This window comes from Tasmannia lanceolata, unplaced genomic scaffold (genome assembly GCF_043159265.1).
Source record: "Tasmannia lanceolata isolate RefF3 unplaced genomic scaffold, GAP_Taslan_0.1 ptg000004l, whole genome shotgun sequence".
Taxonomy (NCBI): domain Eukaryota; kingdom Viridiplantae; phylum Streptophyta; class Magnoliopsida; order Canellales; family Winteraceae; genus Tasmannia; species Tasmannia lanceolata.
This window is the reverse complement of record NW_027518681.1, coordinates 13527019-13548224: the sequence shown is the minus strand read 5'-3', so window position 1 is coordinate 13548224 and position 21206 is coordinate 13527019. Positions and strand designations below refer to the sequence as shown.

General features: G+C 38.3%; 1 protein-coding gene across 5 annotated transcripts; it reads left to right on the top strand.

Annotated features, from left to right (window-relative positions):
- The first annotated feature begins 770 nt into the window (after window positions 1-770).
- LOC143875580 (splicing factor U2af large subunit A-like) lies at window positions 771-21114 on the top strand. Of its 5 annotated transcripts, XR_013250145.1 has the most exons (14): window positions 771-1020; window positions 6153-6376; window positions 8589-8702; window positions 13291-13358; window positions 14008-14078; window positions 14190-14234; window positions 14336-14395; window positions 16665-16725; window positions 16819-16931; window positions 18976-19422; window positions 19802-19937; window positions 20212-20279; window positions 20545-20644; window positions 20736-20873. XR_013250145.1 is itself a non-coding variant. In XM_077377172.1 (13 exons), exons 1-13 carry the CDS (start codon window positions 901-903, stop codon window positions 20871-20873), a joined length of 1665 nt encoding a protein of 554 aa, XP_077233287.1. In that variant the 5' UTR covers window positions 771-900; the 3' UTR covers window positions 20874-21114. The 5 variants fall into 5 exon arrangements, 3 of the variants coding, with proteins under 3 accessions (XP_077233287.1, XP_077233289.1, XP_077233288.1); XR_013250146.1 differs by lacking the exon at window positions 20545-20644 and having other exon boundaries at window positions 20059-20279; window positions 20736-20816; XM_077377172.1 differs by lacking the exon at window positions 20545-20644 and having other exon boundaries at window positions 20736-21114.
- Window positions 21115-21206: the final 92 nt, after the last annotated feature.

Below are 21206 nucleotides of genomic sequence, written 5' to 3'. Positions count from 1 at the left end.
TACAGACCATTCAATCTAGCAACTAAACCCGAGAAAAGTGACCCCGATCCGTGAGCCACCCGGGCTGCCCTGCACGGGCCGGGTCACTAAATTAGTGACCCGTATGAATTTGACCCGGCCGTACATGCAGCGTCAAAACTGGGCCGGGTCGGGTGGACCCGCGGGTGCCCGTAAAAACCCAAACGAGCTAGATTTTATATGGTGTAAGCCCTTATAGTCCCATATTTTTCAGAAAGCACTGACCACTTCATAGGATGATCTAAACTGTCGATGTGACGGAACACAGCGTAAATAGATCACCCACCAAAAATCATTTCCTGATGATCCTAGCCCTCCGATCTACAGAGCTTTCCATAAATAATGATATGCAATTCCTCCATAGATCCGAGGGCTAGGGTCATCCCATGGAAATGATTTTTTTGGGCACAACCTATTTATGTTAAGGCCCATCACATGGACGGTTTGGATATAGTGTGGGAATAAAAACAGCAAAAAAAAGAAAGAAAGAAGGTGACATGCAGGTTCACCCGGTCGTATGGGTGGGGTCCGGGTTTTCCAAATTGGGTCCCATAAAATTTCGGTTCATTTTCGACCTGGCCAGTACGACCCGACCCGTACGGGTGGGGTGAAACCCGGCCCCGCGCACCCGTTTGCCAGTAACATCCAGAAAAACAGGAAAGTGGGACCATCAAAGTGGGACCCACGATCGATGAACGGGGTAGATTGCTATTAAGCATTTTAGCATGCCCAGGCCAAAATAACGCCCTAAAGAACCCTTATTTGTATGGAACTCCTCCTTTCGACCTTTCCTTTTCTCTTTATAAACCTCTACTACAAATTCATGTGCAAGCCCTAGAAAGTGAAACTGACCTTTTCTTCTCTTCTTCCGAGTGAGAGAAAATGCCGGATTACAGTGCGAGATACGACGGTAATGGCGACGGATACAATGACTACGATTCTTCGCCTCGTAGAGGCAACAGCCATGGCGGATTTGATGATTATGGCGATTCCAAGTCACAGGTATTTTTGATAAACTATTTTTTAGCTTTTCAATTTGTTTCTTCTCAATCTCATTCATCTCGTGTGAAATTTCAGTTTGAAAACGAATAAGTTGATGTTTCTTGAAAGTTTTCTTAGTTATCTCGTTACAGAGAGGGAAGGGGGCACTTCCTAGGAGGGGAGAGGTTGAGGAGCAAAGAGGGTGAAGGAAACTGCCACATCTGTGGATTTCCAATTTCTTATTTCCACAGCAAATTTAAAAATCTAATTTTTTCCACTGTCAGCTGCTGAATTAGAAATCCAAGAATTTGATCCGATCCAAATTACAATGCAAAAAGGGCTGCAAATGTGAGAAATCCAGATCAAAATCTTGTCGGCATCCAAACGGGCCCTTAGATCTTTCAGTTTAGAGGTGTAGAATCCGATGTTTCTAGATTTTCTCCATTTTTCATGCTTTTCAGTCTAGGATTTTTGGATTTGTAGTGGTTTTCATGTTAACAGAGGGTCAATTTTTTTTCTTTTGCTTTCTTGGGCAGCTGAAAGGTATTTAAGGGTTTCTGCTCTTGTTGATTGGAAGAACACTAAAATTTGAGATCAATAGAAATAGAAAAGTTGCCATTCTCAAAAAAAAAAAGAAAAAAAAGAAGAAGAAAAGAAATAGAAAAGCTCACAACATTCGAAGATTGAGGTTAATCGCTTGAATCTTTAACTCTCCCTGGTTGACTGATTCTAAAACAATATCGTACGGGGACTTTTGAATCCTCGATGAACAATAACAGGGTGGCTTTTTAGTTTCTTACTTGAAGGAAAAAGATAAAAGATAAAGAAATACCTTAAAATAACGAAGAGAGGAAGATAATTATTATAGGGCATCATACCTTGGAGTCTAGGGCATCGCACCTTGGATCTTAGGGCATCACACCATAGTTGGGAAGTGGCGTGCAAACCAAGGGAGAAAGTTGGGCTTGACATTCACAATATTAGAGTGATGAACTCGTCCTTACTTGGAAAATGTTATCGATCGTCAATGAGGAGCATTTCCATCTGCGGGGGGCAGTGATTATTGAGAAGTACAGTTGAGATAGGGAGGATGTATAGACTTATTTCGTCCTTTTGGTATCATAGTTTGGAGACTTCGAATGGCACGTCTAGTGAGTTTCCAATAACAATAGGACTGCACCAAGGATCAGCTCTAAGACCTTATCTTTTTACTCTAGTCATGGATGAACTTACGGAGGGTATCTAGGACGAGGTGCCGTGGTGTATGTTATTTGAGATGACATAGTATTAATTGATGAAACCAAAGCAAGAGTTAATGCTAAATTAGAGTTATGGAAAACTACTTTGGAATCCAAAGGTTTTAGACTGAGTAGGACTAAGACATAATATATGGAGTGCAACTTTAGTAATGTAAGGAGGCGGGGCGAGGATGTAGTAAATATGACTGGACATGAGGTACCTAAGAGGGATATCTTTCGCTATATTGGTTCAATCCTACATAAGGAAGGAGAGATTGAAGAGGATGTCAACCACATAATAAGAGCAGGTTGAAGAGGAAGTTAAAGCATGCTTCAAGAGTTTTGTGCGATCGTAAAATACCTATCAAGTTGAAGGGAAAGTTTTATAAGACAGCCGTGAGGCCAGCCATGCTGTATGGCTTAGAATGTTGGGCCACCAAGAAGCAGCATATGCATAAGATGAGTGTAGCAGAGATGCGAATGCTTAGATGGATGTGCGGCCACACAAGGTTAGATCGAATTAAAAATGAAGACATCCGTAAAAAGGTGGGGGTGGCACTAATCGAGGAGAAGATGAGAGAGCACTGCTTAAGATGGTTGGGCATATCCAACGTAGGCCTTTTGATACTCCAGTGAGAAGAAGTGACTCATGCCAAGTTGATGGAGTAAAAAGAGGTAGGTCCAGACCAAACACAACTTGGGTAGAAACAGTGAGGAAAGACTTGAGGGCTAGGAACATAACAGAGAACATGACCATGACCCTGGATATGATAGAATAGAAGAAAATGATCCATGTAGATGAATCCAACTAGTGTCAGGATTAGACTTAGTCAATTTGAGCCAGGTAGATCCTTTCACCTTCTTCATGGAAATTTTCTAAAGGATTCATTAGCCGACCCCAACTAGTTTGGGACAAATGCTTAGTTGAGTTGAGTTTGGAGAGATATTTTAGGAATGATATAAGCTCTGTGTTGGTATTGGGGATCATGTTCGTGTATTTGATTGATCCTGGGTGTAGTGATCGGCTTCTCAAGGAGGTGGTTCCTTCTCCTTCTTTAGAGTTGATTTAGTCATAGGTGTGTGGGGTTGGACCCCATGTCTTGTCAAAATCCTCATAGTAAACTATCTGCACAGCTGCAACTGGTTCATTATTAGTCAATGCTGTTTGTGTAATGGCAACTAAGAGACCGTTGATCACTATTTTATTCACTGCAACTTCGTGATGGAGATGTGTTGTGGACCTTGTGGTTTATCATGGCCTTGTTTGAGGTGCGCTGTGTATTTCTGCCTTGATTGAGAGTTGGGCGTTCACTCCTTGGTCTTCGAGAGGTATAATTTTATGGTATCTCGATTTGGCGGCTACTTTCTGGTTTGTGTGGAGGGAAAGGAATAGAAGAGTATTCAAAGTAGCCTTGGGGATGATGCATGTGGTTCGTAGGGTGATCTTCCCTACTATAGTGCGATGGGTTGCGAGAGGGAAAGAGTTCAGCTGTGTAACTGAGATTGTTCTTTGTTATGCCGAGGATGTGCTTTGGGATAGTTTCATCTCAGATGATTCTTATCCATTAAGCTTAATTTTGATGATCCATCTTAGGGAAGTTTTTTTTTTGAATGGTAAAGCTCATACATCATTAAAAAAAAGGCTTAGGGAACATTGTTCGAACAAGGATTGGCTAGATCCTTATAGGCAATGTTAGCATGCTCAAATGAGCGTTCACGGGTCCCTTTGATGTGACAAAATCAAATGAGACAGTGCCTTGTGCGACAAAAGCAAATGAGGATAGCCCTTGTTCTCGGGTCCTTGTGGAGTAGCCCATTGTGGGGAACCGTGTATAAACTTGGGTCTTTCGCTCTGATACCAAATTTATCGGTTGATTTCCATCCGTCCAAAGTGTAGAAAATTTGGAGAAACGACCCATCTCTGCCTTCTGAGCATCTCTCCAAATCCGTACTGTTGGCCACGTGTAGCACCCAAATTCCCTTTCTTCAATTCTTCTGCACAGCTCTGCATCAAGTTTGGTATCAGAGCATTTCATAATTGAAGTTTTTGGAACACAATTGAAGTTTTCATCAGCATTTCATCCACAGACTGATGGTCAGACTGAGGCCGTTAATCGGAGTTTGGGTGATTTGTTGAGATGTTTGATAGGAGACCGTCCAGGTACATGGAACCTTTTGTTATCGACCGCTGAGTTCGCGTACAATAGTTCTGTTAATCAGACTAGTGGAAAGAGCCTCTTTGAGAGTGTTCATGACGTCAACCCTCGTCAGCCTGTTGATCTTATGCCATTACCCCTTGATGCTCGTCCCTCTTAGTCCCCCTATTATTTTGCCCAGCACTTCCGTGACCTCATGCTGATATACGTAGGATTGCTACAAGTAATGTTGACTACAAACTAGCCACCGATGTACAATGTAGTTAACTTGAATTTAATGAAGGCGACTATGTTATGGTTCGTTTACAACCTGAGCGTTTTCCTCACCATTCTTTCAAAAAGTTACATGCTCGAGCCATTGGACCTTTTCATATCCTTCGTAAGTATCGCCCTAATGCATATTTAATAGACGTACCTGTTGATATGAATATTAGTCTAGTATTCAATATTGAAGATCTTATCACATATCGAGGTACCTTCGAGCCTCCTACTATGCCGACATATGTTTCTACAGGTCGGACTGCCAGCTCATCTGTTGCAGCCCCAGTACCAGTGGTTCTGCCAGTTCCACCACTTTCTGCCGACCAGATTGATGCTATACTTGCTGATGAGATCGTTTCATTACGCCATGGTGGTTTTCAGCGATATCTTGTCAAGTGGTGTCGTCGACCAGATTTTGACGCTACTTGGCTTACAAAGGAGGAGCTTCGTTGTTTGGACCCCTATATCTTAGAGCAATACTAGACTCTTCATTCTCCAGAGGGGAGTTCTTTTCAGCAGAGGGAAATGATGGGGATCGACGTCTCTTGCGAGTTTATTTTCGGCGGGGCCGCCCTCGAGGAGCCCCGTAGATATCGTTTTTATTGTTATTTGTACCTCTTAGGGATCTTTTTGCTATTTTTAGTGTTATTAGAGGTATTTTGAGGCATAGTTGATTTATTAGGGTTATTTTAGTCTTTAGGGTGTTTTAGTCTTTTAGGAATTCTTAATTAAACAAGTTTGTTTCTTTTAGGGGTTGTTAAAAGCCTATATATAGGCCATGCTACAACTTTTATTATTACCTTGGATGAATTATTGATTAGTTGAGTGAGATTTCTTTCCCCCTAATTGAGTTCTTCTTCTACTTCCCCCTAAATTCATCTCCTCTGCTTCCATCTCTTTTCTTCCCTTTCTTCTATTCTTCTTCTCTACCCTGCATCAATGACTTATCTAGACAAAATTTTTTGTGATGAATCTTGTAGGCCCACCATTATGCTCTCACGATGTCCCCCCCCCTCTTCCCCGGGGCCCTAATTTTGGGTTTTAATCAACCCTCTTATTCACTCGAATTGCTTTTGTTGAAATATGTACTTGTTAATGATCTTTGCTTGCATAACCTTCCATTTTACTCTTATAGATTTTCTATTTGGAAATTGGGTGGACTTGCACTTATTATTTCGCAAAGGACATAGGGCGGTTTAATTGATTACATTCAAAATTTATTTAAGTTTTATGCCTATGTTTTGAAGTTATAATCCCATCTAACTAGTGTAAACAATCAGTCCATGAGAGTTTATGTATAGCATTTGAGTCATATTTCTATATGTCACATCTCTTGAATTGATTTTGTGAAATATGAAATTGTTTAGAATAGTTTGTTTTAATGTTCATATGAAGTTGGCCTTATGTATCTCACATTTCTTGAATGATAAAATACCCATTATTGTTTGGCTCTTGTTTCATTAAAATTTCTTCCACTAATATTTGTGCTTCATTGTAGTATGCTTCTCGAGATTACGAAAGAGATTCGAAAAGCAGAGGTAGGGAAAGAGAAAAGGAGAGGGAGAAGGATAGGGAAAGGGACAGAGACAAGGATAGGGACAAGGAACGAGAAAAAGACCGTGATCGCCATCATAGAGACCACTACAGGGATAGGGATGATAGGAGGGACAGGGGGCGAGATAGAGATGATCATGATTATCATCGAAGCCGAGATTATGACAGGTGATCAAACTGGATTTGCAGCTACATTCTTTCATAGTCATCTTCTTTCTCGTTAATGAATTTGCTCAATACTTGAATTAATTAAGTAATTTGGACAAGGCTATGTTCTTAACATGCAATTAACGTGAAGATGCCACATGTCGTACCTTGGGCCTACTTTGAAATGGGTGTATATTAATACTTCAAATCAGGAAGCTTTCATATGACAATTTATGCTTTGATTCTTTTAGTTATATGCGTGGTTTCAAATTTCGGCTTCGGAATGCATTTCGGTCCTCACCGAAACCGAAATTTCGGGCAAAATCCCTCAAAATCAGATAAAAGAGTATTTTACGTCTGAAATTTGGGAAAATATTAGATAAATATCAGAAATTGAGATTTTTGGTTGAAATCCCTTAAATTTCGGACGAAATTATGGGATAAACGAAATTTCAGTCGAAATAAAGCACCATTTTGAGTATACCCCATTTCGGTTTCGGTCTCGACCAAAACCTGAAATTTCGGATTTCGGTCGAAATTTAAAACCATGGTTATATGTCATAGGGCTATATGAACTTACTTTAATCTTTCAAATATGTTGTTAGTAGTTTGAGAAACACATGCTTGCTTAGTCCTCTCTAACTGGGTGGTTGGAACTCCTTGCACGAGGTTGTGATACGCTTAATGGTCATGATGAAATTTGATTTGGTTGTGCGCTTCTGTTTTTATTTTTTAATTTCTGAGTGATAACTAAACATCAGTATAAAAAACCACAGAACATAATTGATGTATACAAAATCAACTATTAATGCTTCGGTACTAATTTATGATAAATGTAATTCTCAAAGCCCTCAAAAATAAAAATAAAAAACCAATATAACATCTCTCTCCCCCCCCTCTCTCTCTCTCTCTCTCTATATATATATATATATATATATATATATATATATATATATATATTTATGTAGATGTGATTTTGTGAACCAAACTACTGATATAAATCTCCCAATAGGATTATTCTCGGTCTACTTCAAATCTATAACCGTCCAAGAAGAGAAAATAGATTGCAACGCCAGGATTTAATTACTAACCTTTTATATTTTGTGAATTTATACACTGGAGAAATAACATCCCAAAGATCAGGCCTAGGTTGATTACAACCATAGATGTTTGGTAAAAGTCTACCTTAATTGTATTCTTTAAAAGATTTCATTTAGCCCTAGGTGTTTGGTAAAAATCCCCGAAGAGTCTCAGTTAGTTGTTTCTTGTCCGAAGGAATCTTTTGATAAAATTTGTATTTTTAGCGCTGTCCCATGTCTTAGAGTCTTCCTTAGAGCATTTGGGTGTCTACTACAGTATTACCTATCGTCCTTCTATTCCCGTTTAGGTGTTTTAACATCCCTCCAAAGATCTATAGGGTTGTCCTGCACCACGATTATTCACTTTTTGACTCGTGGCTAATAGGGCTCATGTTCCACATCAAGGGCATGGTCGAGACCTACCCCTAGCGACTGACACCGTAACACCCAAGCCACTTTCGACAAATACTCGAATTTGATTTGTGAACCCTGAGTCAGAAGCCCTAAATTAATAGGGTGACTCCTACTGTCAACCAAACACTTAAACTAACTAATCAAAATAAAATAAAATTAAAAGAAAAACGTAAACTACCCACAATAACATCCTATGAAGAATGACGTGAACAATGCATGAATTTTATTGTGAAAAAATGCATGAATAGTGAAATGTGGCCTCTTGTATTTAAAAGTCACTTGATTTACTGCCTCCTAATGACTTAAAAAATGAAATAAGAGAAAATGGGCCCCATCCTAGCTTGTTTACTTAAAAGAAACAAAAGACATTGGTCATATTACCATTAACAAAAAGACATTGGTCCTATAAACTCAACTTAAACTACTTAAGCAAATCCAATGTAATAAGAGAGGGAGCCCTAATTGGTGAGGCCCAAGTTTTCTTTCCTTTGAGTAGCCTTTGATATTTCAATTCGTCGTATTCTTACCTTTGTCCTTCTCTTGGGTCTTCAATGCTTATGGAAGGATATACTAATTCAATAATGAACAAGCGGATAAGATGCCCGAAGGAATAAAAAAGAAACAAAAAACTACAAGGGACACTCATTTCGCTTTTATGAGCACATAATTCTCTTTCGATTTATAAAAAGACCAAGTGCTATCATTTGCTTATTGTTGCATATGATTTCATGTTTCTACAGGCATCGAGATTACGACAGAGATAGAGATGGGCGGCATAAACATAGTTCTCGTTCTCGTTCTAAGGGTACATCTGAGCATAGATCAAGGTCACGTTCTCGTTCGCGATCAAAAAGGTAAACCTCAACATTTCTCGAAGTTAATGTGTTTAGTAATAAAAAGATATAGACATCTTAAATTCTTGTCTAAGTTTATTGAATTTGATGTTTAAGCAAGATTTGGATGCATGGTTTTGCAATTTTACATTATTCATAGGACAATTGATTGTGCTTGTTGGAATGGACAATGCAATGTGATGTATCAAATATTTTGTTGGAATGGAGCCTTGTATTATGATTTAAGGTATTTGAATTTTTAGTGTCTTTAATGCTCAAGGCTTGGTACATATTGGACCATTTTTCTTTAGACAAATTTATATTTGATGATATGGGATGCCTTTCTTTTGGATATTGATGTTTTGGCACCAATATGTTATAATATTTGCACAAACTCAGCTTGCGTTTTATTTTTTAAACAGCCGTCAAATGCTACAACAGTTCCCAAAACATGGTGGTCCAATATCAGTAGCCTATCTTTTTGAATGAAATAATTTACGTATCATAATGTGTACGCTTTGTTGTTTATATTGTCCAATTGGAAAATTGAGATGCATCATGTGATGTGTCTCTGTACCGTTCAATAATGTAGTCTATACCTTCGATTGAGCCTTATTTGGTCGTCAATGAAATTTGTTCTTGATGGGATTCTAGCCTTGAATTTGAGCCTTCTAGTTGGTCAGTTGTAAGCAAATATTTGTTATTAAAACAAAGAGTGAGTGGATTCTCTAATAAGGGACACCCACCCACTATCATCCATTGGGTCTTAACCTTCATTCAAACCTGACTATTCGTCCAGTGAACCCACCTTAAATCTCCAGTGGGCCAAAAATAGTTCAAGTACTGCATACATCATTAGTCCGATCCTTTGTAGAAACGACCTGTAATAACTAGGGGTGCAACTCGGGGCGAGTTGGGTTGGGTTGGGTTGAGGCTAACCTGAACCCAATCTGAGAGATCGTTTGCCCAACCATGACCCTACCTGATTCACAACCTGAAGAGGGTTAAGACGACCCACCCCATCATAGATTTATATCAATCCGAACCCAAGTTGCAGGAAAAATGAAAAAAAATGAAGCAACAAAAAAAGAAAAAAACTTACTTTTCCAGTTCACCCATTGTTTGAAGGCCTTAATCCTGGTGTAGCTGAAGTAGCTGAAGGCAACATGCAGTGAAAGCACGGGTAAGACGGCGATAGGAAAAATTTGCATGCATCGACTCTTGTGGGTCGTCAATTCGTCATTCATCCGGTGAGTCACCCCATGGACGGCATGCATGTTGAAGATCTCTTCTAAATGGAGAACCCTCGACATCTGGCGGTGGACTTGCTTCCTGTTCAGGTTTCTTGGATTTTCAAAACGAAATGCAACTTTTTTACAGAGAAACGAGAAGTTTCAAGAGGCAAAGCTATTAAACTGTAAAGGTCAAAAGGTAAAGCTATTAAGCGGTGAAGGGGAAAAGAGGAGCGGGTTTTTAGGTTTTGATTTTTTAGTTTTTCCACTTTTAAATCTCCATCAATAGGGCGGCAGTTGGACATTGACAAAGGTAAGAAAAAGGAGCATGATTTTTGGTTTTGCACTTTGGTTTTTCAACTTCTAAATTGGACAGCTGCGCACAGGAGGTCCGGGTTGTTGAGTTTTCGGGTTGCGGATGACTTAACCGTAACCCGACCCGATTTTAGTTCGAGTTAACCTTTTCCAACCCTAACCAAACCCGATCTTTCTAAATTCCAATCCAACCCGAACAAAAATCGGGTTGAACCCGACCGGCTCAGGCCAGGTTCGGGTTAAGCCCGTCCCGAGTTTCACCCCTAGTAATAATGAACTTGCAAAATGGATCCATTTACCATAAAGAGATTTGTTGTTCCTAACCCTGCTTCACCTTAATTATTATTTGAACATAAAGATCACATATAACTTTTGGTAAAAGTTATGTGTTGGTCGGAGTTGCTAGGCGATTTATATATGGTAGAAAGCCCATAGGCAATAATGCTCCACATTCAATGGCAAAAATGCATTTAACGGAATAGGTCAGATTGTGTGAATGTCGTTATTTTTGGTCATCCAACATCCAACACAGGGTGGACTGTTCCAAACTTCTGATCATCAATGGTGGGGTACTATGTGATAGTGGGTGTGTCTTAATGGGTTACAATGAGGTCACATCCTGCTCTACCCTTCCTCTAGAGAACAAATATTATTCAAAGAGAAATAATTCATGCCCAAAGATTACTCAAAGAGAAAAAATTCAAGCCCAAAGATCTGGATAGCTAAGGTAATGCCTCCCTTACATATAGCACGAAATACTCACTCCAATAACTCCATAATTGGCTTACTGGTTCATTTGGTATTCACTTCCTCATGTAAAGATCTAAAATCTCAACATTGAGCAACAAGTCCAATATTTAACTTTAAAGAGAACCTAAGTTCCTAAGGAAATCATGTTTGCTCCAGTAGATGTCATCTAAACTCCCCCCTTTATTCTACTCTCTAGGACTAATTGGGATCTAAAGAAATCATATGTCATCTCTAAACTACCTCTTTAGTCTGCTCTCTCGGATTATTGGGATCTAAAGAAATCTACGATTATGTCTGCAAGCGCCCCCCCTTTCTTTCTCTCATAGAGACAACATGATGCCTTGGCCCTTGTGCTCTGTTTGGTTGGCAAAGGTGGGAAGATTAGCAGCGCTTCAAACGCCGCTGATATTCCACACTTCTTCCCGACGCATGTTTGGTTGCCATTTTGCATTGAAACTCCCTTTGACTCCTAGACATCTTCTAGACATCATCATTGCCTGATTTTCATATGTGGCGCCTACGTGGCGGCAATGTTCCCTCCTCTTATCTTCTCCCCATCTTTCACCATTTTGGTGAAATTTGGTTGGAAGAAGAGGAGAAGATTCTTGTCTTATTCTCTTTTCTCTCTCTTCCACCCTCTATTTTGGTAATGAAACTCCTACATCTTCCACTAATCTTCTCGTGGATTGCCGTGCAACCAAACACTATTTACCACTCTTCCGCTATTCTTCTCCACATCTTCTATGCTTGTCTATTTCCCTTTGACTTCTTCTTCTCCTAATCTCGCAGCCACCTTTGAGCAACCAAACAGAGCATTGTGACTAGTTTTGTTTTTCCCTTTTTTGAGAAGGTATAGGGGACTATGATGATGAACATCCTATCATTCATTTTGAAATCCAACTATTTATTGGTTCTTCACTGCTATTATCAAATTTTATTCTCATCTATATGCGATATGTCTGAGTATATAGATGTGGGAGGTTCCAATACCTTTACCGGCAAGCTTGTCTTTAGACATGGGAAGTGCTAGCATTTTAACTTTAAAGGTGTGTTTAAGGACTTCTCCATCAAGCTTTTAACATTGAGTTGGGAAGTGCTACTACTAATTGCGAGTAAGGATCAAATTATCCATATCATAGGTATATTTGGCTTGAGCAAAAAAAGTATTGGTTGCATTGCTCAATATGATCGCATATTGCCTAATATACCTGATATTATTTATTTTCTTTTCACGAGGTCCAAAAAATCCATTGAGAAGCTACGTTTTCACCAAAATCTGTGCATATTTTTTTAAATTTTTACTGAATTTTGTGAAGTTTTTAATCGATATCAATGTTTTGATAATTTTAGTTTTTTAACGTTTTGATAATTAAATAAAAAAGGAAATAAGTTGAAAATACAATAAAATGAAAGTAAATACAAGCAAGAAAAAGTTGAATTACCTTTGATCCGTTGATTTGTGATCCAATTTGTGTTTTTAATACTTGATTCAATTAATCTTGGTGGTATTTAGTCATTCAACTTTTACTCCTTGTAAATCTAGGTGAAAGAAGAAAAGCTCAAAAAGTGAAAGAGTACTTCTCTATAATCCGATACCTTAGATCTGTTATTTTGAACCCTATTCCTACACACTCTATTGCATCCTTAGTTTTATCTCTAAACTTAATTCGTAGGTAGATCTGAGATCTCCTTTCCAGCTCTTTTTTTATTTAATGATTCCTTTCTAGTTCTTCTTTTCTCTTTGGTTCTGCTTCATGTTTGGCATCAGTGCTAACTAATTTTCTTCCCTTTTGATCTTGCATCAAGTATATATCTATATCTATATATACATATATTATATGAGAATTTATATGATGGGTGGCCGTGAAAACACGTGAAGTCTAAAAAGTAGGTACGGCCCACTCCATATGTTGATCCAAACTGTTCATCTATTTGGGCACACCGTAAATAGGTTGTGCCCCAAAAATCATTTCCATAGGATGATCCTAACCCTCCGATCTGAACTGATCTGAATATGGAGTGCCCCAAAAATCATTTATGGAATCTTCTACAGATCGGAGGTTAGGATCATCCTATGGAAATGATATTTGAGGCACAACCTATTTACGTTGTGCCCAAACAGATGAACGGTTTGGATCATCATATGGAGTGGGCCGTACCTACTTTTTTAGACTTCACGTGTTTTCACGGCCACCCATCATATAAATTCTCATATTATATTATATTTTATTATAGTATTAGTATAGATTATGATTTGTGTATGTTGCTTGCCTGCCTTGATTTATTTTCTTACGATGTGGTGAATGTTGCAGCAAGCGAATTAGTGGGTTTGACATGGCGACTCCTCCAACTGCAACGTTAGCCGGTGCTGCTACCGCAGGTACATGACTCTTTCCTTTCTAATCACAATCTTTTTGTTTATATTATCTCATTGGTTGTGGTTGACTAGGAAAATTCGTATCGAAATGCATGGTGTCGTTTGGGTAAGCCAAATTAATTCTTTCATTTTTGCGGATTGTATGGTAGTAGGAATGTATATATTCAATACCTGGATCGGCTGTTCTCTCTTTTTCTATTATTTACTTCGTGGTTTAATTCTGAAACTGAGAGCCATTTTTTGGTTGTTTTCTTGTTTTTGGTGTTTGTTTGTCTGTTTTGTGTCTATATGTTTTTGTAAGAAGGCAATGTTGGGCCACTTGTCCCACTCTGCTGCCAGTGGGTGTGAGCCGACTACTGTAGCTTTTATGTACAAGGAAGGATCAATGCACCGGTTTGATGGATCTTGTTCGTCTTCAACCGGCAACTATTGCCATTTTGGTAGTCTTACAGATATTTCCTCTAGTACTTAAAAATGATATATCCTTTCATCTCTTTGGTAAACTCTATTACAAGAGGCTAGGATGTATCTCATATTTGTAAAGAACATATGAGGGTGATATGGTACATATTTCTTGTTTCTTATGTTAATAGAGTACAGCGATACAATTCTCAAGCTCTTTACTTTATTGTAATTTAACTACGTTTTACAGGTCAGATGACTGGGGCACCGCCTGCCATTCCTGGAATGTTTCCTAACTTGTTCTCATTAGCACCTGGGCAGGTTCTTATTTTCTTCCCCTTTTCTTCCTCTTTCATGAGATCTAATGTTTGACATGGCTTTGATCTCAGAGTTTGGTTTATTTGACTATTTTTTCTTTTGCACTCGTGGCAGTTTGGGACCCTTCCTGTGATGCCAGTCCAGGCAATGACTCAGCAGGTATCATGTATTAAGTGTGCTTTTGTGGATCTGGTTTTCTCTTGAATCCTCATTTTGTCACATCCTTATATATAAACTAAAATTGTCTGGACTGTTGACAGGCCACTCGACATGCTCGGCGTGTTTATGTTGGTGGACTTTCTCCTACAGCTAATGAACAGGTCAACCGCATCTAATAATCTTAACTTACTTTAAATTTTATAAATCCATATAATTCTCTGTCTCATGAAGATTTCTAAAAATACTCAGGTAAATCAAAATAGTTGGCCTAATTGCTGAGTATTTTTTTACATGCATTTTTGTGCAGATAAATTACAATGGTTTATCTAACACTAGGATTGACTCTTGGTTATGTTCTGGCACATGAATAGCTGTTTGCACACTTGTTTTTGTGGGTTATACTATTTTTTTAATTTGGGCTATAGTAAAATTATTGTATTAATAATCATGTAAAATTTATTATCTGTATGGCATCACGAGTGTTATATAAACTGGATTTTGAATGGCAATTCAAAACTTTTGATTTCTTTTTTCTCTTTTAAGACTTACTGCATGGAATATAGTTGTCAACCCGTGACTCGACACGTGACGTGACTCAATTTCTTAATTTATTGACTCGTAACTCGTAAGAGTTTTTGACAAAAACAAAATATCAAAAGATGAACCATGTAAAAAATATAAACCAATAGCAAATAGATAATGCACTAAGCGAAAGAAAATATAAATAACTATATGCTTGTAAATATGTGGGTGAAATAGTAGGTGCAATTGGGCTATACAATGTCAATTTTAGGTGAGCTACAAGAAAGAAGTCGATCATCCAAGGGGGTTGGATTTTCGAGAAAACTCGATGATAGAGAATAGTAGAGGCAGTAGTAGTACTGGATATATACCTGGATGCTCTTGGGGAAGAATATATGTTGGTTAACCTGTAAAGTAAGATATGCTCTATGAATGCCGAGGATTCAATAGTTTATATCACTGGCTTTTGGTGATTCAGGGTATGCCCTAAATTGCTTTAACTGATGCTATGTAATGATACTTGGGACTCCTGGTCCCTATTGTAATTTTCATAGTATCAATGAAATATGTCATCTTTAAAAAAAAACTATCTGCTTGTAACTTGCACGCACAAAAATAATTAAGTTATGGTTGGAACTTAATCATGGGCGAAAATCTTTCCTTGCTTTAGATTTGTATCCGCTCATGATTTATGGTATGGTTGGAAGGAGATTTGTGGTGGTTCAGGCCAAGAACCCAAGATTGTTCAAGACTGGGAACCTCCTGCACATGGTTTTTTGAAGCTAAACTTTGACATGTCTAGCATGGGGAACCTTGGTCCTGCCGGAATTGGGGGAGTCTTGAGGGATGAATTTGGAGATACGAGTCCCATTGGAGTCGCAGACGCTAACGAAGCTAAAGTGCATGCTATCTACCAAGGAATAAGGTATCTTGAGAATGAAGATTTGAATAATGTAGTGTAGGAGACTCGCTCAATGTGATAAGGTGGCTTAGTGGCTCTCATTCCTTCCCTTGGAGAGTTGCCTCTTTCTTCGATGAGATCCAAGACAGGATGAGGGATGCATCGATTTCTTTCGATCATGTTAAAAGATGTCAGCTAATGCTGTGGCGGATAGTTTAGCTAGATATGGTGTCTCTAGGGAGAGAGTGGAGCTATTTGACTCCACTCCACCTTGACCCTTGTAGTTGGGCTTGTTCTTGTCTTTTGTTTCTATCTTGTTATTTGTATTTACCTCCTCGATCTTTTTTTCATGATTAAATGCAATTGCCTACCATTCAAAAATAATAATTAAGTTCTAAGTTTTAAGTTCCGACTTCTAAGTTTTTGACTCGACTTGACTCATAAGAGTCTTAGTTTTTTTACTCGACCCGCTACGACATGTAAGAGTCACCAGACGACTTGTAAGAGTCTTCAACAGAGGTAAAGCCCAATGACTCGACTCGACTCGAGTGTTGACTCATACAACTCACAAGAGTTTGACAACTTAATAGATTTATGTAGCTGCAAAAAGTAGAAAGGAAGAAGAAGATTTGCTTTGGTGATTGATTATGACTTATGTGTTGCTTTATCCTGAAAAATCACATGGAAAATTAGAGCCTGTCTTGGGATAGGGGATATTGTATGTGAGTTAAATGATCTCATTTTCAATGGAACTGCTGCGTATTTTATACTTCCGAGTTCCGATATTATTGCTAGTAATGAAATTGCACAATAATAGTGATAGTAAAAGTTTGGTTGTTAAATGGCTATGTAGATGACACTGAAAAGTCTTGTTGAGAACTGTGTCCTGTTGGGTTGGAGATAATGTGCTGTTACCATTTGATAAATTGCTATTATTTTTATTTTTTTGAATTGGGAGTTGGCTGCTGCTAGCTGATGTTTATTTGTTTGTGTTTTTTTTATTTCAGTCTGTCGCAACCTTTTTCAGCCAGGTTATGTATGCCATTGGTGGAAACACTGCTGGTCCAGGTATGCCAATACTTCTCTCTTATTCCCTTGTCTCTACACAACTACCTCACCTTTGAGGTTGAATATCATTGGGTGCTCATTGTTTTTTTGCAGGTGATGCTGTTGTCAATGTATATATCAACCATGAAAAGAAGTTCGCTTTTGTGGAGATGAGGTCTGTTGAAGAAGCAAGTAATGCGATGGCCTTGGATGGCATCATTTTTGAGGTTTGAGATTTTCCTTTTCCTATGTATTTATACTCTGGCTATGTTACCTGGATCTGGGTGCAGGTCTCTGATATTGCTATCCTCAAAGTTCCAAAAACTTAGGATATGGATACGGCAAGGATCCGATATGCATGAGTGTGATAGATAATCCTTAAAATGTTAAAATAGGTCGAACCAAATTTGGTTTGAATTTTGATAAGCATACATGTCTCTCATATGATAAATCAACTCATAGAGACCTCTCTCTCTCTCTCTATATATGTGTATATATATATATATATATATAGCTCATGGTTCTCATTTCCTTAAAATGATGATGAATGTAATAAGAATAAAGGATTGCTAGGATTCACAGTTCCTTTATGATGGGGAATATAAAAAGAATAAAGAGGATTTATGTGCTAATGGTCATCTTTCTTGTGTCTTCATACGAAAGACCATGCACCTAACCAATAATAGCAGGATACAAATCAGGCATATCTGTCATGTATCCCACACTCTTTTCGCATCCTGTTGAGCTTGGTACGCTATCCATTTTAAAGGATCCTGGTTTCATAGCTTTCTGGACCACAATCCAATAAAAGGTTTCAGCACTTGTGGGGTGGCAATGCCCCCCACTATTGATGACCTTGAAGGCAACGCCACTTTCGTTTTCTTTTTGCTGGTTAAAGGCTTTTGGCGTCCTTGCATAATGTATGAACTATTTCTGTTTTTCCTTGGACCAAGTTACAGTCGATGCTTTTAAAATGGCAAGCCTTATTTTTTGTAAATTCTCACTGTACCTTGAAGAATCAAATGTGGCCAATTTCTTGTTATCTACACAGAAATGTTCAACAATGCATTAACCTTTTCTTTCCTCGTATAAGCTATGGCTGGGACCTGGAAATCATATTGAGGATGCATGGAATCAAGTGATTGATCCTGTTGTACGCCTTTCATGATATTAGTGTTTCTTGAAACCTTAAAGTATATCTATTTTTCAAATTATTTGTGATTTCGAAGCTTTCACACTGCTCAATTATGAAGGACACTATATTTAGAAGCAACCATCATTTTCGGCACCCACATTGGGCCCTATGTTACCTGGATACTTTTTTTTTGATGACATAGGGTATCCCCACCCTATTTTAGCGCGGGATTAATCCCTATGGATGCACGCAGATACCTGGATAATTGTTTAGCCCCAGCGTACTGATTTCAAAGCTTTCACACTACTCAATTATGAAGGACACTATTTTTAGAAGCAACCATCATTTTCGGCACCAACATTGGACCCTATGATACCTGGATACCAACGCTTGTACTCAGAGATTTGAATACTTAAATGGATATTTCTGTTGGTCAAAACTGCTTTAATATTTGAAATATCTGTTACTGTCTTCGAATTACTTTAATGCTTTTTTCTTGCTTGTCACATTATAATTTTGAACAAAACTGCTATAATATTTGAAATATATGTTACTCTCATTGAATTACTAAAATGCTTTTGCTTGTCAAATTGTAATTTTGAACATGGAGGTCTTATAGAATCATTGGTGCTATTTTAAGGTTACTATTAGTTCCACCTTTTAAGTTAAATCTAGTTAGGTTTTATAATATTTTATTCATGCATGTGTAGTATCTCATGGTACTTGACGCAGCATCCGTATCCATATCATAGAATTTGGAAAATGCTGTTTTATTTCTGTTCTCATGTCTGTATGTGGGTATCATAGTATTTAGAATTTGTGTGAACATGTCTGAATTAAAAATGGATTTTTTTAATCTTTTTTTTTTTTTTGGGTTTCTGTGATACTATATACTGTCTTAATGTGTTTCTATTTATCTAAATACTCGTTTTCTATGTTTTTATACCCTGGATGAACTTATATTTTGCCTTCTATATGTACTATTTATAGTGTTTTTTGGATGTGTCAACATTTTCCGGTGTGCTGGTGTTTCCGTATCCAATGCCTTGTGTGTATTTGTGACATGGGCAACACATGTCCGTTCTATGTTTAATTGCTCTAGACTGTTTCAATTATTGTTATATACATATATCCAGGGGGCGCCGGTAAAGGTGAGGAGGCCCAGTGACTACAACCCTTCTCTTGCTGCTGCACTCGGTCCAAGCCAACCCAACCCCAATCTGAACCTCGCTGCAGTCGGGCTAACACCTGGTTCAGTTGGTGGCCTTGAGGGGCCTGATCGTATCTTTGTGGGTGGACTCCCATATTACTTCACTGAATCACAGATAAGGGAGTTGCTGGAATCTTTTGGCCCTCTTCGTGGTTTCGATCTTGTCAAGGACAGGGAAACAGGGAATTCGAAAGGCTATGCCTTTTGTGTTTACCAGGACCTCTCAGTTACAGACATTGCATGTGCGGCTCTTAATGGCATCAAGATGGGAGATAAAACTCTCACTGTTAGGCGTGCAAACCAGGGTACCACCCAACCTAAACCTGAACAGGAGAACGTATTATTACAAGCACAACAGCAGGTAGCTTTGCAGGTAAGGAACAATATATGTTGATTTTATTTTTATATTTTTTGAAAACATCAACAGATTTTCCCTTGGGGTCCATTTCTTTTGACTTACATAAAACAAATTTTATGTTTATTTTAAGGATAAAAATGGAAGTAAAATTTGTTTTTACGCCCATAAAATTTGTTTACGCCCATTTTATGTCGAAATAAGCATAGCCTTTTGCAAATTATTGAACCTCCAACATGGACTTGGAGTAGTTGTTCTGCCATTTGCAGTCTTTCTATAAACAGTTATAATATATGAGCATAATGGTTAGTAAAAATGAGAAAATTTATGCTATTTTGTAGGATCTGAGTTATTGTGCTTCATTTACATCTTACAGATTCTTCATACCTTTTTGCAGCGGCTGGTGTTCCAAGCAGGTGCCCTTCCCACCAAGGTTGTATGCTTAACACAGGTGGTTACCGCAGATGAGTTAAAAGATGATGAGGAATATGAAGACATAATGGATGACATGAGAGGAGAAGGCGGGAAATATGGTAAGTCATTAGTGTAATGATCAACTTAAAAGTTCCGATCTCTATTTTTTATGGAACTTATGTCTCATCTCATCTGCATTTATTAATTTCCTTTTATCTTTTATCTTTGTCTGTTTTACAGCCTTTTGTAGTCCGACATTATGCTAGAAAGAATCAGGCCTAACCTACTGAAGACCTAGTCTTTCCATCTTTCTATCTTTCTTTACCAAGGACTGTTCTTCTTTATTAGTTTATTGTAGTCTGACATTCAAATATGAGCGTACATCTTTTGCAGGTACATTGGTGAACATTGTCATCCCTCGACCCAATCCAAATGGTGAACCTTCTCCAGGAGTCGGAAAGGTCAGTAGGAAAATGCACATTCTTATCATTTGAAAATCCATGATCTTAAAGCACTACTTTGCATGGGAAAATTCTGAGGGTAAAAATATTCGTCTTTACACAACCCATAAACTGCTACCGCTATCTTAAATAATTTGCAACCTGTAGGCCACCGGCTCAAAGGAGAGCCCCTCAAGAGTTGACTGTACTCAATTGAGTTTTTCGAATTTATGAAGTTTATGATATACACTGTGATCTGATTTTTCTGATTCTTGATACGTACCAGATTGCGATTAGAACCCAGTTATGTCTTTAATTTGTTTGTGCTGGTGATTAGTTGGAGAGTTTTTGGGATTTTCATTACTAACCACACGAAGAACCATCAGGTTTGCCGTTTTGGTAAACTGGGCAGTTCTTCCATGGTGAGTTTGGAGATAATCTTCTTATTATCGACCTTATCTTTTTTATTTTTTTCAGGTTTTCTTGGAATATGCGGACACCGATGGATCTTCGAAAGCCCGAGTAGGACTGAATGGAAGGAAATTTGATGCAAATCAAGCTGTTGCTGTCTTCTACCCAGAGAACAAGTTCTCTCAAGGGGAATATGATGCCTAGTATTGTTTCTTCTGCTCGGTGGCTACCCATCTCCTTGTCCCCCTTCTTTTTTGCTGTGTATCATAGGGATGTTTTGGTCCCATGGAGCTTTTGTTAAAAACATTGCAGAATATTAGGAATCTTTCTATGGGATCGGCCTAAATTTGTTGCAGAATGTTTTAAAATCTCTTGGTATTTGATTACTAGATTCTGGGTTTATCAAAGCCTAGTTAATTTACTTTCATTTGTGAATTGATTTCCACCCGTGTCCATGTGCATTTTCATTTAATTTTCATCAGCTTATCTAAGAGGAATGCTAAACTGAAGGGTCATCGGCCTATCTAGGAGGAATGC